Raw genomic sequence first — 23,802 nt, 5'->3', positions numbered from 1 at the left:
GTAAATGTTAGCAGCCACAGGCTACATTCACTAGTGTACTGTTGGTGTCTGGTGTTAATTTTCCCTCCCTGACTGGCTTTACTGTAACCGCCCATTATGTCCCTATGCCAGTTTAATAACCTACATAGCTTACCCACCACAACCCTGCCCCAGGTCTTACCCACTACTTATAGCTACAGTACACACAAGCACAGGCACATACACACACAACACATGTATAATTATATTTAGTAAATATCACACGCAAACGCACGCACTCTGGTACAGGCACGCGCGCGCACACACACACACACACCCTTGTGCGAATACTTGAATTCTCACATTGCCAATCTTTATTCCATGCATGGAATGTGCGGGGACTGATGATGGTTGTAATAAGCACATACTCGCATACAGTGCAGGGGGGGGGACAGTGCAAGACATAAAATACAATAGACTATTGTCATAATGCACCACATCGAACAAACCACCATAACCAGGGACGTGCTGGCCATTGGGAAAAGCGGGACAACTCCCGAACGGCCGGTTCATTCCCGGCCGGTCCAGGCCGGCCATTAGGAAAAAATTCAAAATAAAATGTTGGCCTTCGTTCCATTTTGGGGGCTAGGCGGCCAACAAAGTAAATCGTCACTGTCAGGCAGAAACCTCGTATCTCCAAGTTTCAAATGTGTAAATTTTTTCGCAAAGCAAAGCCCTGCTTCATCATACAAGGCTGTCGCACAAAAGTAGTGAAAACAGCAGATCTACAAGCACACAACGCCTCGCACCGGCGTTGTGTGCTTGTAGATCGGCTGTTTTCACTAGTTTAATTCATTTTTTAACTCTTTGAGTGCCACCCCGTTCACCACTAGAGGGCGCCCAGTGGCCATAGAAAATCCCATAGAGATATGCTGGTATATGCAGAAGCCCTGCAGCCATGACTTGCCTGAACACTTTCCTTTGTGCATGTACAGGAAGAGGATGAAGTTAGCTTGAAGTTAGCTATTGGTTACCAAGCATTTTAGAAGCCTTATTTTCGTCAACTTAGCCATGATTAAACCTTGCACACCTCATGCATGGGAAAAAAACAGAGAAGAATGAGCTCTAAAAAATCCAATGCAATCCTGGATTGCATTGAAGTGGATTTGTGCAGTTTGTTCACAGCTTTCAAACAAAAAAATCCGATTGGAAATCCGTTCAGGCATTCTTGAGATAATCGCCATTATGTTTTACATGTTATGTAAACAAACATGGCTGCCCTGTATGTTAGATGGGGTTGTATGGGGGTGGAACATGCAAAATCGCGATTGAAATCATGTTCACTAGATTTGATGGGGTCCAAAAAAAAATTAAAAAAAAATTTTTTTTCCAATTTTTTTTTTTTTTTTTAATATCCCGAACATGTTCGGGATAGGCACTCTGGTATGCGATAATATATCCCGAACATATTCGGGATAGGCACTCAATGAGTTAAATGATAAATACAAAACAAACGGTTTTGGACATACAAGGTTTCCACCCGACAACAACGAAATATAACTCATGTAATTGGCCCACTGGCTTGTCACTTGTCATGATCTGAAATGACAAATCGTTGAGTAGCAGCAGCACTATAGAGAGAGATCTCTCTCTATAGCGCGCAATGAGGGCCTCTCCAACTCCTTTTCCCGGGCTGAATCAGGGGCCCAGCACGTCCCTGACCATAACTACGCACAGATACCCACACTGTACCGGGGGAACGAAAACACAATGCACCAAGGCACGAATCCTCAACACGCCTTTTCAATTTGAGAATGAAAGCCTAGCGACGCACCGGTTTGCCTGTCCAGTAAAGCGAGGGGGTTGGGGGGGGGGGAGGTTAACGATGATGAAACCACCTCCAGGCCCCTAGTTTACTCTGCTCTGCTCAGTGATCTAATGAAGGCCTTGCCTGCATCACTGGGCCCTACCGCTGCTTTGACTGGGGTCATAAAATCTGAGCCAGCTCTGCCCTGGAGCACACTCTGGGCCCTCACATAGAGCTGCGCCACAGAGCCCTCCATGTCTATTACAGCTGCCATGCTGATGTTGCAGCTTCTGGCCTGTTTATTAGCCTCTCTCTCTCTCTCTCTCTCTCTCTCTCTCCCTCTCTCTCTCTCTCTCTCTCTCTCTCTCTCTTCCCCCCCTCCCCAGCCGCTTGTCTCTCTCTCTTGCCTTGTAATTTTTCCTGTCTGTCTTGGCCTTAACTTTACTTCCCTGCCGTACCCAGCTGTCTTCTCGTCTCTTTGTCTGTCTATCCTTTCTTCGACTTTGTTCCACTGTCATTTCATAAGCCATCCTGTAGAATATGCAGAAAGAGGATGCTCCCGTTCTCCCAAAGCTTTTAGGCTCAGGCTAAGGAGTATCTCAAAATATGGAGAATAAATTTGAGTACTCAAGAAGTACATTCATCCTGCCAATCTGTGGGGGAAGTGTCATCATCATCATACATTACGACTCCACTTCAGCCTACTGCATTATAAAAACACACAAACTTAGCAGCCATGCTGAACTAGGGGTGGGCGATATGGTGATAATTATCGTCTCAACGATACAATGTCTCCACGATGTATCGTATATATCGTGATACAATTGAGGGAGCCTTGTAAAACATCCTGTTTAATCGTTAATACAGAGATTCATTGCAGAATTCAATTTAAACCTGTATTTTGGTCAAAATCATCACTTTAAAATGTCAAGGTCTCCACTTAACCAAATGGACCCTTACGGCCACTTAACCAAATGGACCCTTATTGACACTTGTAAAGTGTCAATTTAGACCTCCCAAAAGGAGCACATAGAGTCTGGTTTTGGTCAAGAAACTTGAAAAATAACCATACAAATCAACGTGAAAAAGAATCGTGATGAAATTGTGTATCGTGATACAGCTTTGGAAAATATCGTGATATTGTATTTTTCCATATCGCCCACCCCATGCTGAACCATTTGAATGATGTTTGATTGGTGTTTGTTTCCCAGCTAGACTCGCATGGCAAATATAACTAAGTGACGGAGGTAAAGTTGGCAGTGGTTCTGCCAGAACCAAACCTTGTCTCGTTCGCTGGGGTCAATGAAGCAGCCCTGGTATTGGCTCCCGCTAAGCTTTTCTGAGTCTCAGACAAGTTTAGCTTTTTGTCTGGTCTAGCCGTCTCACCTTCACACACTGTCTTACTCGGTCCTATATTTGGAGCACGTAATTCGAATTCTTCCTTGTCATCGATTGCATAGTCCAGCCGTTTCTCGTGCAAGCACACACGCATATACAGCCCCATTCTCAATATCTACCACACAGCACACATAACCATGTGTGCTGTGCAAATTCACACACGGCCAGCCTTACGCTCCATATCTCCTATTAGCCGGGGAGCCACTGTGCCAAAATGAGAGAAGACCTGTGATGTCATGACATACTCCAAATTTTAGTTTTTCCTATTAATTTGGTCAATAAGGTACACAGAATGAGAGGCCTGCTCTGCCGGAAACACTGCGAAAAAAAGTTTCCCATTGACTTCACTATACTGGAAAAAAACACACCAAAAAAAGTAGCATGTGAGGGGTCAAACTAAGGGTTCTTCATGATTCTGAATCCATTGCAAGCATTTGTTTTGCATGAAAAACATTCCTTGGGCTAGATTTCAGCCTCTCAAATCTGTGAAAAGTGATGAGTCATCACTTTTCACCGTTATTGTGGTACGTTTTCTAGCCCAAGGAATGTTTTTCATGCAAAACAAATGCTTGCAATGGATTCAGAATCATCAAGAACCCCTAGTTTGACCCCTCACATGCTACTTTTTGTGTGTTTCTTTCCTGTATATTGAAGTCTATGGAGTGAATATACAAATGGCCATAACTTTTTTTCGCAGAGTTTCCGGCAGAGCAGGTCTCTCATTCTGTGTACCTTAATGACCAAATGAATAGAAAAAACAAAAATTAAAAGTATGTCATGACGTCACAGGTAAAACCCTATTCTTTGAGCTTTTGGGCCTGTGGCTCCCCGGCTATATACATCAGAGCCAGCTGTCTTTCCTTGTGCCACAGTTCACAAATGTGTACTTTCCATCAACAACTAGCCAACGGAGTACGCAGCACCGTAGCCAGAGTATGCAGCGGCGCTGTACGAGTGTCTCGCTGTGTGTTTGTATAGCTAAGTGAACCTGGTCCGTTGTAATTCAACCTGAGCTCCATTCTCACTGACAGTGAGTTGACTTTGGCTGCGGGCACAGACTGACCGCTTGTAGTGAGCGACCAGGAACCAGAGGCACACGATGGGGATTGAGTGCTATTCATTACAGTCTGCGATACAAATCAGGTTTTATTGCACTCTTGAAACAGTATAAATATTGTGGTTGTCATAGTCTACGGGTGTTTGTCAGAGACGATACAGTTTAGTGAGCCAGACGGACGATATCTGTGATGGGTGTTGCAGGCGGCCGGTAGAATGTTCATGAGTCTCTCGACTCCTGTGACATCAGCTGTCTATCATCCACCAAGTTCCTGAGAATCAGTGTTGATTTCGTCGACTAAAACTATGACGAAAATTGTTTGTCGACAGCGTTTTTTTCACTGACGAAAACTAAATAAAAACAAAATAAAAACTAAGCCGTGATGACTAAAACTAAGACTAAATATATTGACAATTTCGTCAACAAAATAAAAACTAGACTAAAACGTTAGGGAGGGACTAGTGGAGAAGAGAGTCATTTTATGTTTGGTTGCTCTCAGGTGTTGCATGCTGAAAATAGCCGATCTACAAGCTCACAACGCGCCGCAGTGCGAGCTTGTAGATCGGCTATTTTCAGCACGCACCCCAAGTGTAAAATCAGTCATTACGATGCCATCAAGGGACCGCCAAAATACATTTTAGTTGACTAAATCAACTGTAGATTTAGTCGCCTTAAATCTTTTGATATTTAGTCGACTAAAATTAGACTAAAACTAAAACTTTTCAGGTGACTAAATTATGACTAAAACTAAATGACCTTTTATTCAAAAGACTATGACTAAAACTAAATCAAAATTTGCTGTCAAAAACAACATTGCTGAGAATGACAGAGATCCCCCATCTACCCTCATTATAACCACTCAAGCCCTATACACATTATTTAGTCAATATGACAAATTGTGAAAACAGTCAATCTATCTTTTGTCCCGAAAGTGGCAGGCTTGTGGTCGTGTGGCACTGGGTGAGAGCGGGAGAGTGGTTTTTGCAGGTCTTTCTATTTCTCCATCTCTCACTGTCCTTCACGCACCGTCCACACACACAGGCTACATTCAGATTTTCATGAATTAACCCAAGTGCAGATTGTCATCCATTTAACTTTTTCGCCGCCGTTGACAGTCCTCACCGTCATTGAAAGGGTTAATACCATGGCGCCGTTGACGGTGAGGACTGTGAATCTTACTGTATATACAGTAAAGATATTATTACTTACTTAATGTCGCTCCGGTCCCGCTCGCATCGGTAATGTCGGCGATTTGTTTACAACGCACGTTGGGCGTGCACGCGAAGTGAAGCTCCTCAATGTTAAGTCAATGGAGAGGCCCATAAAGAAACTTCATTTAAACAAAATAGCCATTTTGAGACATTTTGCAGCAGATCTAAATGTAAACAAGGCACAAGGCAGGGCGCAGCCATCTTGCCTCTTCTTGTCCCACACTGTCATGTGACTAGATGACGTAATCGTTGCCGTCAAGTGATAATCCAAAAAAACAAAAACAACCCCCTTCCGGCCCTTCAAAATAATAGCGGAGGCCGACGGAGGAAACGACGTGGCGCCGAGGCACCAAGCAACCTTCAGATTAAGAGGCAGTAGATGTGTTAAGAAAGCTTAATTTAATTAATAAAGATGTATATGAACGTAATTTGTTTCAACAAAAGCTTTATGCTTGATATAAGGCCTTAAACCTTATGTACATGCCCCGCCAGACATAGCAGACCTAAGATACATGCCCTACCAGCCAGGGTCAAGTACAGGTCCTTTCCTTCCTGATTGGATAACAGGGGAGGGGTTTCAGGAAGTGCGTTTGAATACAGGAAGTACAGTTTCAGCACATTGTTATAGAGGACTGACTTTCCCTGCGTTTCAGGCGATTGTTGTGAGCCGCTGTGATTGGATACTTCCTCTGAAGAGTTGATAAAGTAAATCAACTGTCATCGATGGGCAGCCTCCCCAGAACATTCATCAAAGATGATAAGTGGAATGTTGTTATGCTGCTAAATGTGGCCTGGACAGTGTGTCCACATAGGGCTCCACAATATGACTATCACGATTATTTCAAACCATTTAATGACCTATTATTTAGAAAGGGTACTGAAAATTGCAGATCTACGGGCTCACGGTGAGCTAGGTTGAAGTGGTTAATCAGAATAACCTTGCTTCTCCATTATTCGGTTATAAGGCTAAATATATTTTTGAGCGGTGGTAGACCGCTCCATAGCATGGCCGTGTGTGTATCCGTGTATGTATCCATGTATCCGTGTATGTATCTATGTATGTATGTGTGTATGTAGCCTGAATACCACTGGTGGCCAGAGAGGGTGCTGCTGAGTCTAGCCTGATCATCAACTGCAATAGGCCTACACACACTCTCTCTCTCTCTCACTCTCTCTCTCTCTCTCTCTCTCACACACACACACACGTGCACACACACACACACACACTCACCCTCTCACACACACACACACACACACACACACACACACACACAGTAGTGCTGTTGCGTAGCCTCCACGACCACCGCTCAGTTCACACGGGTGTGATTTTTTTAAATATGTTTTGGCCCATGGCCACCACACCTGCGTTGCATTGTCAAGAAAGTCATCTAGCAGTTTATATAGCACCTTGTACACATTCCTTGATACATACAGAAACAATCTGCTTCACGGAATACATTTAAACAGTGAGTTTCTATACCAAAAAAATGTATGACATGTTTAATGCACTGGGGGGGATGGGGTGTGTCTGTTTTAGGTTGTGAAAATCAGAAAGTAGTCATTCTATAGAAGAAACACTCAAATGTGTTTTAGTCTGACCTTTGGACCATTTCCTGTCTATGCTTCTATCATTATGATTGAGGCATAGTTTCCTGTATAAGGATGTAACCCTGTGTCGCTTACACCTATCCTAGGAGGGAAAATAACCACAAGATCTTGTAAGTATGCACAGTAATACTAACCCTAACCCAACTGAGGTGGCATTTCAAGCAAATGATTCTTCATTAATCCTAGTAGGAAATAAATTAAAAAGTTGCCGCTGCAATGCATTGTGCGTATTAACCGAGGAGCTCAGATGAAAATAAACCGAAAATATCTGATCTACAGTACAAGCTCACAGCGCGTTGCAGTGCGATACGTTGTGAGCTTGTTGTTCAGATATTTTGGGTGCAGCTCTAGCAGCGGGCACACAGTATAAGAATCTTTCTCCACGCTGTGCACATTTTGGAAAGCTCTATGAGGAGAGAGGGAGGGAAATCCGATATAAAAAATTCTCAAATACCCTACCTCTCATAACAAAAGAATGTTGTGAATCCATAGCGTCATTGTGCCATTCTTTCTTTCTGTAGTTAGTTACCCACATTGATATCCATTTGGAGTTCTGAGGATGCACAGACGGAACACACTGGCATTGACATGCTTTATTATAACCTAACTAGCCCTTACCCGTTCAAAGATATGAGCTCTGAAATGATGTGCAGTGTGTGGGTTATGGGGTGTGCACTGTGCACACAGTATATGAGGGATGGAAAGTAACTTTAACTGGTGCTTACATGATAATATGTAGGAGCATCAATGTAAGAAATACCCGTTTCGTTTAATGGCTACAGAGATACTGTATACCGATCTGCATGATTTTTGGACAACATCTGTAACAGGGCAGCTGGTTAAACATGTTGCCTCATGCTAGATGCAGAATAGATAAGCCTCATGCTAGATGCAGAATAGATAGTAGATACACCATAAAAATGCTAATATACAGCATACGATTTGTGAAAGTGACAAACGGGCTTCACAGTTATGTTAGTTGTGTTCATATGCTAATGGTGATGTGATTTCAGATCAATTGCTCCAGCCACTGAGGAGAAACGTTGTGACAGACACTCACTCAGACAGACAGACAGACAGACAGACAGACAGACAGACAGACATTTGGAAAATTATATGTTTGATGGAGAATGGGTGTGTGAATTTTAAGTTGACATGTCATGATATCACAAACGTCTGTTAGACAGCAACGGCCATGAACTTGTGTTTGGACATCTCTCGTATCAACGTTTCAGTGAGCAGAGAACTTTTGTTTCCCCCCATGTCTCCTGACATCATTATATCACATTATTAATGTGCTCCCATAGGTTTGAAGCTTAACACGTCTTCACTTCATGCATGTGGACATTGGTTTTGTCGCAAGAACATCGCTCTGTCCTTCTGTCTTATCTCCACCACCTAAATAGGAATGTGCCTCACTGCAGGCACAACTTGTTCTTAAAGGTGATCGTGTTTGTTAGGCCTAGAATTATTGAATGCTTTAACCAGTGAAAAATAGCAGATATACAAGCTCACAGCGCGGCACCGAGTGCCGCGCTGCGAGCTTGTAGATCTGCTATTTTTTAAAAAGTCGTGATTTTTTTTTTGCAAATCTTTGAATATGTATTTTCAAAGCAAACGTTTGTAACTCAAATTTTGCTTCTGGGTGGTCCCTGGAACTAAATATTTTGAGATGCGGGTCCATGGCCAAATAAATATCATTTTGGGGGTCCTTCACATGAAAACGTTTGAGAACCACTGACATAGTAGTCTCTCAAGAACAGACTAACTGAGCTCAAGTTAAGTGAAAAGGACCTTTTCTTTGACGATGGCTGGCCAGATTGCTGACATAGAAACATAGGTTTTACAAAAAACCTTAGAAGGATTCAAAAGACACTTATAGAATCGGGTCAAAATTCAAATTTTCACGATTTTTCAAAAATAGCAGATCTACAAGCTCGTAGCGCGGCACTCGGTGCCGTTCTGTGAGCTTGTATATCTGCTATTTTTCAATAGTTAAAGCATAAAATAATGATACACAATAATGTGTACCCGTTCTGAATGGGTTAATTAATGTAATTCACACACCCATGACCAATTCAGGGTGTGTTGCGGCAATTGCCAACACATGGCGTCAACATAATGCACCCTGTAGGATATAATATATATATATATATATTGTCATCATATTATGATGACAAGATGTCTCACTCTTCTTGACGCATCCAGTGCTGCTGTGAGCAGAAGATCACTGTCAGCACTTGATCCTGACCTGATTTGAACCATTACAGGGCCATTCGTTTGCGGAGTGAGTTCCATGATCCACAGCAGTGTTGTTTTTGACAGCAAATTTTGATTTAGTTTTAGTCATAGTCTTTTGAATCAAATGTCATTTAGTTTTAGTCATAATTTAGTCACCTGAAAAGTTGTAGTTTTAGTCTAGTTTTAGTGGACTAAATAACATAAGGTTTTAGGCGACTAAATCTACAGTTGATTTAGTCAACTAAAATGTATTTTGGCAGGACTTGATGGCATCATAATGACTGATTTTACACTTGGTTGCGTGCTGAAAATAGCCGTTCTACAAGCTCACAACGTGTCGCGCTGCGACACGTTGTGAGCTTGTAGATCTGCTATTTTCTGCACGCAATACTGGAGAGCAACTAAACATAAAATGACTCTCTTCTCCACTAGTCCGTCCCCAACATTTTAGTCTAGTTTTTATTTTGTTGACGAAATTGTCAATATATTTAGTCTTAGTTTTAGTCATCACAGCTTAGTTTTTATTTTGTTTTTATTTTGTTTTCGTCAGTGAAAAAAACAGTCGACAAACATTTTTCGTCATAGTTTTAGTCGATGAAATCAACACTGATCCACAGGCTCTTAAAACCTGTTAAAAATCCATTCTATGGGTTTCAAAAGTCACGAAAACCAATTTTTGGGTGATATGTGGTTTTCATCTGACATCACAAAGCTCTTTGGAACCCCGCCATCCATTGTTGGCAAACTGCTTCATGACCCCCCGCCGCGCTGCAAACATAATGAACGTTGCAGCTGCGTAACAAACGGCTATAAATAAGACGAGGAGTCTTGAACGCCCTGCGGCCGACATCCACATCCGCCCGTAACGCTCGGCATCAACGTCTCCCCTTATTTCACGCGCTCACAGTCAGATCGCTCGCCCAGACGCCTACCCACAAGACGACTGAGCGCAGAAATACGTGCGCGCACCGCCACACACACACACATCCCTGTTTGACTCTGCCTGCCCTCGTCTCCGCCTCCGGCAAAATGCGGCCTCCAGCCCGGTCAGCCCCTGTCCGAGATTTGATGCCTGATTCAGTAGGCGGGGAGAGAGGGTGAGCCGACTGACCACTGGGAAGAGATACTCTCTGTAGTAGCTAATTATAAGTAAGAGTGTGTTCAGTAGACATGGGTGGTATATGAAGAGATGTGGAGGAGGGGTGAAGGAGATATACAGAGAGCTCAGGAGTGTAGTAAAAGAGGAGAAATTGAGGAAAACACATGAGAGGAACTTAATGAGACTCGCCACCAGTAAGAGATTCTGACACAGACGTGGGACGTAGGGAAAGAGGACATGGAGACCTGGGGAGTGGGGACAGATGGAGGCAGGGAGAGCCACATTACCTTAACCCATTTAGGCCTAGAATTATTGAATGCTTTAACCAGTGAAAAATAGCAGATATACGATCTGCTATTTTTGAAAAAGTCGTGAAAACGTGTGCAAATCTTTGAATATATGTATTTTCAAAGCGAACGTTTGTAACTAAAACTTTGCTTCTGGAGGGTCCCTGGAACTAAATATTTTGAGATGGGGGGGGTCCGTGGCCAAATACATATCATTTTGGGGGTCCTTCACATGAAAAGGTTTGAGAACCACTGACACATAGTCTCTCAAGAACACTGAGCTCCAGTTATGTGAAAAGGACCTTTTCTTTGACGATGGCTGGCCAGATTGCTGACATTGAAACATGGGTTTTTCAAAAAAACCTCAGAAGGATTCAAAAGACACTCATAGAATCGGGTCAAAATTCAAATTTTCACGATTTTTCAAAAATAGCAGATCTACAAGCTCGCAGCGCGGCACTCGGTGCCGCGCTGTGAGCTTGTATATCTGCTATTTTTCAATAGTTAAAGCATAAAATAATGATACGCAATAATGTGTACCCGTTCTGAATGGGTTTTAATTAGCACTCTGTGACAGAGAGCTGTGGATTTGGGTGGGGAGTGAGCAAAGGTTGCCAGGAAAGACTTTTTAACAGGCACAGAGAGTGAGAGAGAAATATACTGACTTAATGAGCTGTAGTTTTGCCTCGGGAAGAGTGTAGTATGACAGAAATGGAGGATGCATAGAAAGGAATAGATAATGTGGGAAAGGGAGAGGGCCATGCTGCGACATATCAGGGGTGGGAGAGGGATTGAGTGAGAGGAATTGGGGGGGGGAGAGAGAGACTGTAGCAAGAGAAATGGGGCATGAGAAAAACATGCAGCCAAAAGGTTGCGAAAGGTAATATCAAAGCAGTCTAGGGACAGACGGAGAGAAAGAGAAGAAAGAGTGAGTTGTGTCTGTAGTCGGGGATCCACATGCCCAAAAGCTCAAGGAATAGGGTTGAACCTGTGATGTTCTGCCGCACTTTTTATTTCTGTTTTATCTATTAGTTTGGTCATTAAGGTCCACAGAATCAGAGGCCTGCTCTGCTGGAAACGTCGCGAAAAAAAGTTATGGCCATTTGTATATTCACTGTCCCATTGACTCCACTAGAAATATTTAAAAAAGAAAAAAAATCTGCTTTAAGTAGCATGTGAGGGGTCAAACTACGGGTTCTTCATCATTCTGAATCCATTGCAAGCATTTGTTTTGCATGAAAAACATTCCTTGGGCAAAATATTTGCCCGTAAAAGCTGTGAAAAGTGATGAGTCATCACTTTTTTTCCACTTTTCACAGTTTTTGCGGGCCAATATTTTGCCCAAGGAATGTTTTTCATGCAAAACAAATGCTTGCAATGGATTCAGAATGATGAAGAACCCCTCGTTTGACCCCTCACATGCTACTTAAAGCAGATTATTTTTCTTTTTTGAATATTTCTAGTGGAGTCAATGGGACAGTGAATATACAAATGGCCATAACTTTTTTTCGCGATGTTTCTGGCAGAGCAGGCCTCTCATTCTGTGGACCTTAATGACCAAACTAATAGATAAAACAGAAATAAAAAGTGCGGCAGAACATCACAGGTCCTCTCCCATTTTGATGACTGGATCCCCGGCTACTGGGAGTATTTGGTTGTGTGTCCCCGAGGCCTGAAAGTGAGTCATGTCCCAACTGGAGTTGGGAGTTCAGTGTTTACATAAGCTACGTCATGACGCAACGTGTTGTGAGCAAAAATAGCCACTCACTCGCACCTCAATCTTTTTCTCATCGTTGTGCATCTGGCTTTGTCCAGCGTCGATACGAACACTGTTGTGAACAGGCTGTGTTCAGGGCGAGTGAAGATTTGATTTAGATTTTATTAAGGATCCCCATTAGCTGTTGCCGTAGCAGCCAGCTAGTCTTCCTGGGGTCCACACATAAAAAAAACATACAAGGTTTTTACAGTTACAAATGCAATATTATTAAAAGTCAGTACTCAACACAATACATAATGAGACTAACAAATAAGATAGATGAAGTTACATTTTTAGAAAAGAAACAGAAAAAAAAGAACAAGCAAAAAGAAACAAACAAAAAATTACGGTGTTAAATAAACTTTAAGATTCCTTTTAAAGCGAATTTACTGTAAATACAGCAGCGGTTAGGAGGCAGGTTATTCCACAGTGTCAGTGATCTAAAAATTAGGGATGTTAATCGACGCATTATTGGCAAATCGACGCGTCACGGCCGAAAATCGACGCGTCGATCGACTTTTTTCACTTTTCTTTTTTTTTGCTAAGCAGCAGCTGAGAGGAGAGCACAACAGTGCATTACTTCAAGCAACACAACTTATGCAGCTGCACCCATCAGAACTTGCATCAAAGCCCTAATAATAATTATAATAAATAATTGCTCTTCCTTGCGTTAGCATGCTTGTAGATCTGTTCTTTAGAGACTAGAAGCGGAGTGACAAAGTCCATGGAACGTAGTGGGAGCGCTAAGGCTGGCACCCCAGGCTAGTGTATCAAATGTGGAGCAGTGTCTGCCTCCCCGACCGCGTCCACGGGTGTGTCGCATTAAAGACGAGTAGTGTATTTTGTGATCATCGCAAACGACGGCGACGCTGCCATGAACAAGCGAGCTTTCGTATCAAGCATGCAGAGGCAGGAGGTAAACAAAACGCATCCAGTCCATAGAGTTGATACAGTCAGGCAAGTCAGCGCGCACTGCTATGACGCGCGCATCAGCCCGGTCCAGCAGTGTTTCTCAACCAGTAGTCCGTGGACCTGACTAGTGCCGCATGCATGCGAATGCACAACATGCACTCGTCTCCGACACAGACACACACACGGTCCTCTCACATTTGGAAAACATTAACGCTTATAACGTTTTCTGAACAAGCGATTAAAACATTTTTGGGGGAAAAACCTTTGAAAAATAAAAAAATATATATATTTTTCGATTTTTCGACTCATACTTTTTGAGTCGCGGTGAGCATGAGTCGATTTTTTTTTCACATCTCTACTAAAAATAAAAGACCTCTTTAGAGCATTGTTTTTTGGACTCTGTAATTCAAGCTGCCCATTACTGGCACCTCTAGTGTAATGATTATGTATAGTATTACAGGGGTTGACACTAAGGTCTAAGAGGCACTTGCCCATCGGGCAAGTACAGGTCATGTTCTACTTGCCCGAAGGTAATGCCCACTTCCCCGAAAAGTAAATCGTCCTTTATAAAATGATAGGTACGATTTTAATTACCGCTCAATTTAACACTTATTTCTTTACTTTCTGGGCCAGTGCGATAAAATGTCATACCTCAATACCTCCAAATCCAAATACCAAATACTTTAGCTATGATTGAATATGTCTATGGGTTCACACTTGTTATTTTTTATTTTTAAATGTAGCAACAGTAAAAACAGCACATTATAGGTAAATAGTGCTTTTATTTTACATTCCACAGACCAGAAGACAGAGCGCACTGGCCACGTTCAGGTGTTTAGACAGATATCTCATGTTTATAGACATTTGTGTCCCCTCTCAAATGAGCACTTGCCCTGTTGGGCAACCTGAAAGCCAACTTCACCTGCCCTGACGTTTTATTTACCTGCCGGGGGCAGGTGGGCAAGCCTTAGTGTCAATGCCTGTATTAGTTAAAACTATCTGTTTATGTTAATGCTCATAAGTGACTTGAGCAGCAGTGTTACACGTCAACCTATTTTCAACTGTAAGCCAGGAGAGGCAGGCATGCAAAAAACTCACTTGGCTAAAGATGACATAAGACCAGTCGTTCTCAACCTGTGGGTCGGGACCCCCCGGGTGTAGATCTGCTATTTTCACAATATCTATCTGTGGAACCGAATCAAACAAAATGTCATGCCTCAACACCTACAATTCCAAGTTCATGTCAGGGTGGGGGGGGGGGGGGGGGGGTCCCCAGTTCAAATATTATCTTGGGGGGATCAGGGTTATGCCCACCAATGGCATTCTGATTCTTTCTGAGGTGCTTTGCTTTGCCACTAAACACCACATTGAGATTTGTTTTGTGTCATCCATCACCTGCACACAGTTATTATTACACTATTAAGCCCCTTTTCGACTGCAGCTTTAGTACCACACCACACCACACTACACCACACCACACCACACCGCACCACATAAAAATATCTACATTTTCCATTACACAAAAGTATCCCTGTCGGTAAGAAACAAATTGACCCTTTTAACTGTGATTATAATACAATATAAATTTGTATTACTACTATCCTAAATTATAATACACTATAATGGATTATAACTGTGATTATAATACACTATAAAGTATTAATGTATTACTATGATAATTATAATACACTATAATAGATTATAATAGTGGTTATAACACAATAGAATCTATTATCATGTATTACAATATATCCCGGTGGTCTAAATTAAAAGTCAGTGAGTGATCAGTCATCATGAAGTGTTTGGCCCCGTTTGGCCTAGCTCAGACCTACTCTAGAGTGGATACTTTTTAGTACCACGTTTAGTACCACTTTCACACCACTCTACCCCGGTCCTTGTAGTGGAAAACCTGGCACAAGTGGGCCGTGTGGTGTGGTGTGGTGTTGGTCCAGTGGAAAATGGGCTTTAGTCTGAAAAGCTCCACCGGCTGTCCGTCAGTACGCCACATCACACTTTTCCGCTGCCCCTATCCATGCCAAACTTTGCACACACACACACACACTCCTTGGCTGGCAAATCACAACCTCCACCCCTCATATCTCACATGCCCCTCTTCTAGCGCCACCATGAGGTTGCCGACCTGACGGTCGCTTATCTCCCGATAAGAGAGTCTTACTGGTTATTACACCATTATTCATTTTAGTTTATTCCTTGAACTGCACCTGAAATCACCAAGTGCCCTGATGTGCTTTAACCCATTTAGAACGGGTACACATTAAAATGTATCATTATTTTATGCTTTAACTATTGAAAAATAGCAGATATACAAGGTCACAGCGTGGCGCGCTGCAAGCTTGTAGATCTGCTATTTTTGAAAAATCGCGAAAATTAGAATTTTGACCCGACTATTAGTGTCCTTCTAAGATTTTTTTTGAAAAAAAAAAAAATTCTGTGTCAGCAATCTGGCCAGCCATCGTCAAAGAAAAGGTCCTTTTCGCTTAAATGGAGCTCAGTTAGTCTGTTCTTGAGAGACTACTATGTCAGTGGTTCTCAAACCTTTTCATGTGAAGGACCCCCAAAATTATATTTATTTGGCCACGGACCCCATCTCAAAATATTTAGTTCCAGGGACCCCCCAGAAGCAAAATTTGAGTTACGAACGTTCGCTTTGAAAATACATATATTCAAATATTTGCACACATTTTCACGACTTTTTCCAAAAAATAGCAGATCTACAAGCTCGCAGCTGTGAGCTTGTATATCTGCTATTTTTCAGTAGTTAAAGCATTCAATAATTCCAGACCTAAATGGGTTAATATCCTAATAATATTTCAAGATCACTACTCTATTACACTAAAATAGTCTGAAGGGAGTGTATTAGTTATGCATGCATTTCGTAAAAAAAAAAAATAGCTACACCATCTGGCAAAAAGTGACACCTGCTCCTTCAAAGTGATTAATAGCTCTAAATCCCAACAAATGATGGTGCTCTTTCTTTTTTTCTTCTTTTTTGTTGGAAGGTAACTCAACTCTTGATTGACACAATAATGATACAGTCTGAATCTTCCTATATATTTTAGACATATTGAATGTGGAGCTCCAGGTAATAAATTCCATCCCCCCCAAACAGATACATGGCATTTTAGAATAGAACTTGTCATATTATACAAGTGATTCATATTGGGCGTATATTAAATTACTCGCCTCAATGTACGACTTCTAATGCTAATAATAGTTTTTTAACCCATTTAGAACGGGTACACATTTTGTGTATCATTATTTTATGCTTTAACTATTGAAAAATAGCAGATATACAAGCTCACAGCGCGGCACCGAGTGCCGCGCTGCGAGCTTGTAGATCTGCTATTTTTGAAAAATCGTGAAAATTAGAATTTTGACCCGATTCTATAAGTGTCTTTTGAATCCTTCTAAGATTTTTTTGAAAAACCCATGTTTCTATGTCAGCAATCAAGTCAAAGAAAAGCTCCTTTTCACTTAACTGGAGCTCAGTTAGTCTGTTCTTGAGAGACTACTACAGTATGTCAGTGGTCCTCAAACCTTTTCATGTGAAGGACCCCCAAAATGATATTTATTTGGCCACGGACCCCCATCTCAAAATATTTAGTTCCAGGGACCACCCAGAAGCAGAATTTGAGTTACAAACGTTCACTTTGAAAATACATAATATTCAAAGATTTGCACACATTTTCACGACTTTTTCAAAAATAGAGAGTGCCGCGCTGCGAGCTTGTATATCTTATATATATTTTTCACTGGTTAAAGCATTCAATCATTTCTAGGCCTAAATGGGTTAAATCCACGTGGGAAAGTGCGTTCCGGAGTGAGAAGTAAAACCATTGAGATACGGGGGTTCATCGGTGTGGGAATGCGTCCTGAGCGTGACCTCGTGGGGGGGGGGGGGGGGGGGGGGGGGCTACTGGCTACATGTGTTCTTAATTACACGACACAAATGGCAACTGTAACCCAAAAAAAGAGACGAAAAATGCAAATGACAGTTGAGCGTTGTTCTGCGCTTTCTCCCTGCGGTGTGCTCTTGCCCTCTGCCTTGTCGGTGCACGTCGTGTAGCTGCTAGGAAAGTCAGTCAAAAATGTGAGTTCAAAAAGCTGCGTTGAGCTGAATAAGTGTTCATAATCAGAATTTGTTCAACCCATTTAGGCCTGCACACATTATTACGCAATATTTTATGCTTTAAATATTAAAAAATAGCAGATATACAAGCTCACAGCGCGGCACCGAGTGCCGCGCTGCGAGCTTGTAGATCTGCTATTTTTGAAAAATCTTGAAAATTCGTTCAAATCTTTGAATATTTTGACCCGATTCTATAAATGTCTTCTAAATCCTTCTAAAGTTTTTTTTTTTTTTTTTTTCTGTCAGTGGTTCTCAAAATGGTTCATGCCAAGGACCCCCAAAACTACATGTATTTGGCCACGGACCCCCATCTCAAAATATGTTGTTCCAGGGACCCCCCCCCCCCCCCCATCTCATATATATCATGGTTTTTCAAAAATAGCAGATCTACAAGCTTGCAGCGCGGCTGGTTAAAGCATTCAATAATTATAGGCTTAAATGGGTTTTTAATCTGGAATTATCCATTCATTCAAAGCTACAACACTGAGAGAGTTGAGGGATAATAATTGTTTTTCTTCGATTAAGCGAAATGTGCTCTTTAAACAAGTTCCAGTGCCTTTGCTAAGGCAGATAATTGTGTTCATGTGTTCATTTTAGTTTTTAAGTCATTGTTTACCATTAGAAATGTCACAGCTTGTCCGTGTCCGTGTAGACGTGTGTGTACACATTTTTACAGTCTATAGGTTGGTTCCCTTGACACATCACTGTGACATCACAGGTAATATCACAGGTGACATCACCTATGTAAAAGTCCATATGTGGGTATTCCCCAGAATCCCTTTTATGCCCATATATGAAGATCCCTGATGTCATCGATATATATATCACTGGCTAGATGGCCAAGGCATGGCCCATATCAGACAGGGATCTCCATGTACAGTATGGGCATGAAAGGGATGTACTATAGACAGTACTTGGATCTCCATATATGGGTAACTGGTCCAATATACATCACTGGTCAGATGGCCAAGAATTGGCGCAACCTAGGTCACATATGTCTCCCTGAGGCCTCTTACTAGTACTGTGTAGTGTGTAATATACATTTTAAGTAGTCTTTTTTGATGGCGACGTCCCGGCCGTTAGAGCTTTGGTCTTTACGGAACATACCTCTCAAAAAGTACTGCTTCAGGGCCCTAGCACCAGAGGATTTATGTGGAAGTCCTAAGAAATGGTATTTAGTAACTGTAAAATATATTTCTGGTACATTTATTTTCCAGTATGTTGGGGGCAGACACATAAGAATTGTGTTGGTGTTGGTTAATGGTTATTGTGAAAAATATACCAGTAAAATATCACATATTACTTGTTCAATTGAAAAAGTTACAAATAGTATTCTGCCTTACTTACAGTCAACAGGGCAAAACTCCAACTGCATTGTTTGTGTCAGCCTATGGACTCCACTGTTTTATGAGGCTGGGTGTGAAATAACACCTCCCTTACTAGATTCCAACACCTCTCTCTCTCTCTCTCTCTCTCTCTCTCTCTCTCTATCTCTCTCTCTCTCTCTCTCTCTCCTCTCTCTCTCTCTCTCTCTCTCTCTCTCTCTCTCTCTCTTCTCTTCTCTCTCTCTCTCTCTCTCTCTCTCTCTCTCTCTCTCTCTCTCTCATTGTGCCTCTAACACCTGTCACACACGTTAAAAGCCCCCAGTAAAAAAAAAAAAGGCCTTTTTATTGGCTCTTGGGTCGGCCCGGCCAATGGCGAGCCATTTTTTGGTGAAGTGTTTATCTGGTTGGCACTGAGTGTTGCGTGTTCACACCAGAGTGACTGGTGATAGCAGGGTATTTGCACCTAAATGTCAGGTATAGCAGGAAGGAAGTGTGGTTTCACCTCATTAGTTAAGACCCCCCCCCCCCTCTCTGCTACATTATGACCTTGGACTTTGTGTGTGCGTGCGTGCGTGCATGCAATTTCCTGTGCACACTGCCTGCCAGTAGGTTGAAGGATGTAAATCCTGAATATTTTTCGCATTGTGTGATTTTGTGTGTTAATATTTTTCACGTTTTGTGAATTCATAATCTCAGATCCACTATCCGAGTGCCGCGCTGCGAGCTTGTAGATCTGCTATTTTGAAAAATCGTGAAATTAGAATTTTGACCCGATTCTGACCCAAGTGTCTTTTGAATCCTTCTAAGATTTTTTTAAAAACCTATGTTTCTATGTCAGCAATCTGGCCAGCCATCGTCAAAGAAAAGGTCCTTTTCACTTCAACTGGAGCTCAGTTAGTCTGTTCTTGAGAGACTACTATGTCAGTGGTTCTCAAACCTTTTCACGTGAAGGACCCCCAAAATGATATGTATTTGGCCACGGACCCGCATCTCAAAATATTTAGTTCCAGGGACCACCCAGAAGCAAAATTTGATTTACAAACGTTCGCTTTGAAAATACATATATTCAAAGATTTGCACACATTTTCACGACTTAAAAAAAAATAGATCTACAAGCTCGCATTGCGGCACTCGGTGCCGCGCTGTGAGCTTGTATATCTGCTATTTTTCACTGGTTAAAGCATTCAATAATTCTAGGCCTAAAAATGTTGAGTTCCGGACTTTTACTTGTAACGGTGTACTCCTACGGCGGCGAGGCATTCCTAAACGGTGACATTTTGTTTTGTTTCCCCTTCCCATTACGCTGCCTTCCACCTCACGCTGCCCCCCCCCCCCCCCCCCCCCCCCCCCCCCGCCTACAGGTGTACCGCCAGGACTGCGAGACCTTCGGCATGGTGGTGAAGATGCTGGTGGCCAAGGACCCCAGCCTGGAGAAGCAGCTGCAGGTGCCTCTGAGGGAGAACCTGGGCGAGATCCGGGAGCGCTGCCTGGAGGACCTCAAACACTTCATCAGCGAGCTGGACGACGCCGTGCGGCAGACGGACTCGGGCGTCTGAGACCCCCCCCCCCCCCCCGTCCTCGCCCCCTCCACCCTTCGCTCCCTTGTCGACGTCCGATCTGATCACCGCCCGTCTCGACGGCGAGTTGCCGGTTTGATCACATTTGGCAAGGAGGAAGAAACCCTGCCAGCAATAGACTGATGGATTGCTGCATAAAATGAGTGCCTGGACTATGGAGGCATTGTTTTTTTGTTTTTGTTTTATTAGGTTTTTAGATAAACCAGGCGTTTTATTGTCTACAGCACAGAAACTAATGAACACCTCAGTACGGATTGAAACTCTTTTGAGGTAAACAGTGTTAGTTTTGAACACAAATCTTTTTTTTCCTTTTTTACGTTGCATCTTGTCATCATTGCAAGGCGTTGTCTTCGTGATGTCTTTCAGCTTTGGTTCAAACTAATTCATTCTGATGTGGGGGAAATGTCTCAAGAGCTGTCTTGTAAGTTGTCACCATGGAAATGTTCAGCACTAGTGTTTTATAAGATAATTAATATTGTTCCACTAGTGTATACAATATCCAGCTGGTTTTTTTTTTTCTTCTTTTTTCCTCTGGCTCTATTCTTCACATTTGGGAAGCTTTCTCATGACTTTAATAAGTTGAACAACAGGTTTTTTCTTTTCAGAATGAAGACAGACTACACTGAGTTCAGCTTTGGTTATTGTAATGATATAAGAAATGTGTTCAATAATACACTGAGAGAGAGGAATGAATGATGCGATCAACTTATGGGCCTATAATTCACACATGTATTAACTCATATCCATTATTCTGTTTAAAACGATCAATTGTAGGACCGGTATCGCCTATTAAACCAGATTTAATTCTAATCTTCAATTATACCATGTTGGTTCTCCATCCTATGACCGCGAGGAGTGGAATCGGCTGAGGTCAGGTAGGTGGGGAGCGCTCCGCTGTGTTGATCTGGACCGCGCGGAGGTGCCGAAAGTCGGGGGTACGATTTAGTATTCTAGCCCCCTGGTTTACAACGTCTGTAACGGCGCCGAGTCGGCTCATGCGACCTTCGCAACGCTCGACCAGCCCTACAAGCTAAACACATTGTTCGCTTGTAGAACGTCTCTTTTCGGCTTTGTTTTTGTAACTCAGACGCAATTGGACGCTGATGCCGACTGGAGATGTTCTGATGTACGGCTATCCGGCTGGCAGCTGGCATTAGGGTTGTGGAACACCCTGATGTGTTAAAATGGTGAAACTCGGTGGTTGAGGACTGACCATATTCACACGTTAAGTTCTTATTTATGTCGCACTCTGGGATGTGGGAACAGGTATGGCATAGATGGCCACTGTGTGAATTTGGCCAGTGGGATCGCATTCATCCATCCATGGCAGCAGTGGATCTAGCTCTGGTCCATCGCGTCTCCTCCCGGAGACGCTCTGACAGACCCGTCCGGGAAATGGCTAGACTCGAGATTGTCGGCCCCTCCGAGCGCTCAACATCAGTCAAAATAAACTAAACTACTTCACTACTCACCAAACCAAAGGTAGTTTTGCGTTGTTGAAAGTCTATTCTCCGCGGTGGTAAACCTCTCAGCACCCCACCTACTCTGTAAAATACATTATTTTTGTCATGAAATAAAACGCACACACCTCAGGCCACCTAGCGGCCACCGCAGATACAATGGTTCACAACCCGGAAATAAGCGGCGGTCGAGTTGGATGCACTTTTTCATGCCAAAAATAATGTATTTTACAGAGTAGGTGGGGTGCTGAGGGGTTCACCACCGCGGAGAATAGACTTTCAACAACACAAAACTACCTTTGGTTTGGTGAGTAGTGAAACAGTTTTGTTTATTTTGACTGATGTTGAGCGCTCGGAGGGGCCGACAATCTCGAGTCCAGCCATTTCCCGACGGGTCTGTCAGAGCGTCTCCGGGAGGAGACGCAATGGACCAGAGCTACAGTGGATCCAGAAGTGAATGTGTCTTTGTTCTACAAATGTACAGGAATGTAAATTTGATGGGTTTTTTAGTTTTGTTTAAACTTTGTTTAGTAGTCAGACGTATTCGTTCTTGTATAAAATTATAAAAGTCAGCTGATGCACCTTGTTGAAAACATATTGCTGTTGGAAAAAGAAACATACTTTTGTGCAAAGCTGTTTTTCTTTGTTCTTGAAGAAACAATAAAATATTTTTTATTAACTTCAAACTTATTATATAATTTATATCTTGCATAGCTCATATATTTCGTCTTATCAACCAGTGGACCCATTTGTTCCCTTTTCGGGGGCAAAAATCTGTGAAGATGTATCTACAAGCTCAATGCATCGCAACACAACACTTGATGAGCTTGTAGATCGGCTGTTTTCGGTGAAGAGATTTGATGTAGATGGCTGTGTAGCACACGTGCTGTAACAGGGCTTTATAAACTGAAGTTTCAGTTAGAAAACTGAAGATCCTCCACATTGTTCAAATCAGCCTCATGGTGTTGCTACAGAAGCCCACTTCACGTTCTGTCATTTAACTCTTGTCTTGAACAGTAGGTTATACAATCAACGTTCTCCTGGATTCCTGCTAGATTACATTTAGTGTTACTGTTTTCTTTAAAACACAGGCTGATCTTTCAGATCCCAATCCAGCTATGACCCACATGGGTCATAGCTGCCAACATTGGGCTGCCAACATTGGACTGTGAGATGGTTTAGTGATGAGTCATCACTTTTCACAGTTTTGTGGAGGCCCAAGGAATGCCTTTTGTGCAAAACAAATGCTTGCAATGGATTCAGAATCATGCAAACCCCTAGTTAGACCCCTCATATCCTACTTAAAGCAGATTTCTTTTTCTGGGTATTTTGTTCCTGTAGTATTAGTGTCGATGGGAGCCCAACTTGATTTGGCCGCTGTGGCGGTCCCGAAGGTCGGCGACTCGGGCTCCCCTAGCCCGCAGCTGTGCAAAATTTGGGGCTTTTAGACTGATTTGCACGAAATGACCATTTTTATATCATTTGTTATCCCCCAGTCACTATATAGAATAGCTCAAAAAAGATTGCAAGTATGGGGCTCAGCCAATAATTGATCATTGATTTGATTGATATGCTTCATGCTATGAGTTTCAAGTGATATTTTCTCAAACTAAACTAATCTAAGAGAAACTGTGGTCATAATAAAACACTGTTTGAGAAACTACTTGAAAACCTTAAAGCCATAATTTACTGTAAAAGTCTAAAGTTAGAACAGCAAATGCACTTGATTTAACAAAGACAAGTTTGATTAAAACTTCTATAGGGTTGATCATCTGAAACTATAAGAAAATATGACAAAGGGTTAGGAATTTTAATGACATTACGCTAAAACCAAATGTCTTATTTGCTTTCAATTAAAGTGTAAATCTGGGTTTAGACTCAGAGTAAACATGTTTTTTTTTTTTTTTTTTACAATTACCTAAATGTCAGTTGTGTCATAATGAACCTTGATCACAG

The 23,802-nt window shown here is 42.3% G+C and overlaps 1 protein-coding gene across 1 annotated transcript in view; it reads left to right on the top strand.

Moving 5' to 3' along the window:
- Positions 1-21,710, top strand: part of pphln1 (periphilin 1) — a 65,808-nt gene extending 44,098 nt beyond the window's left edge. The window contains exon 11 of the mRNA XM_080754446.1: positions 20,171-21,710. Coding sequence (XP_080610572.1) covers positions 20,171-20,365 — 195 coding nt within the window. The 3' untranslated portion in view covers positions 20,366-21,710. The remainder of the gene's footprint in view (positions 1-20,170) is intronic.
- Positions 21,711-23,802: the final 2,092 nt, after the last annotated feature.

The sequence above is a fragment of the Nannobrachium achirus genome, assembly GCF_963921795.1.
Source record: "Nannobrachium achirus genome assembly, chromosome: 23".
NCBI lineage: Eukaryota > Metazoa > Chordata > Actinopteri > Myctophiformes > Myctophidae > Nannobrachium > Nannobrachium achirus.
The sequence above is the reverse complement of the archived record's forward strand: the minus strand, read 5'-3'. Positions and strand labels throughout refer to the sequence as shown.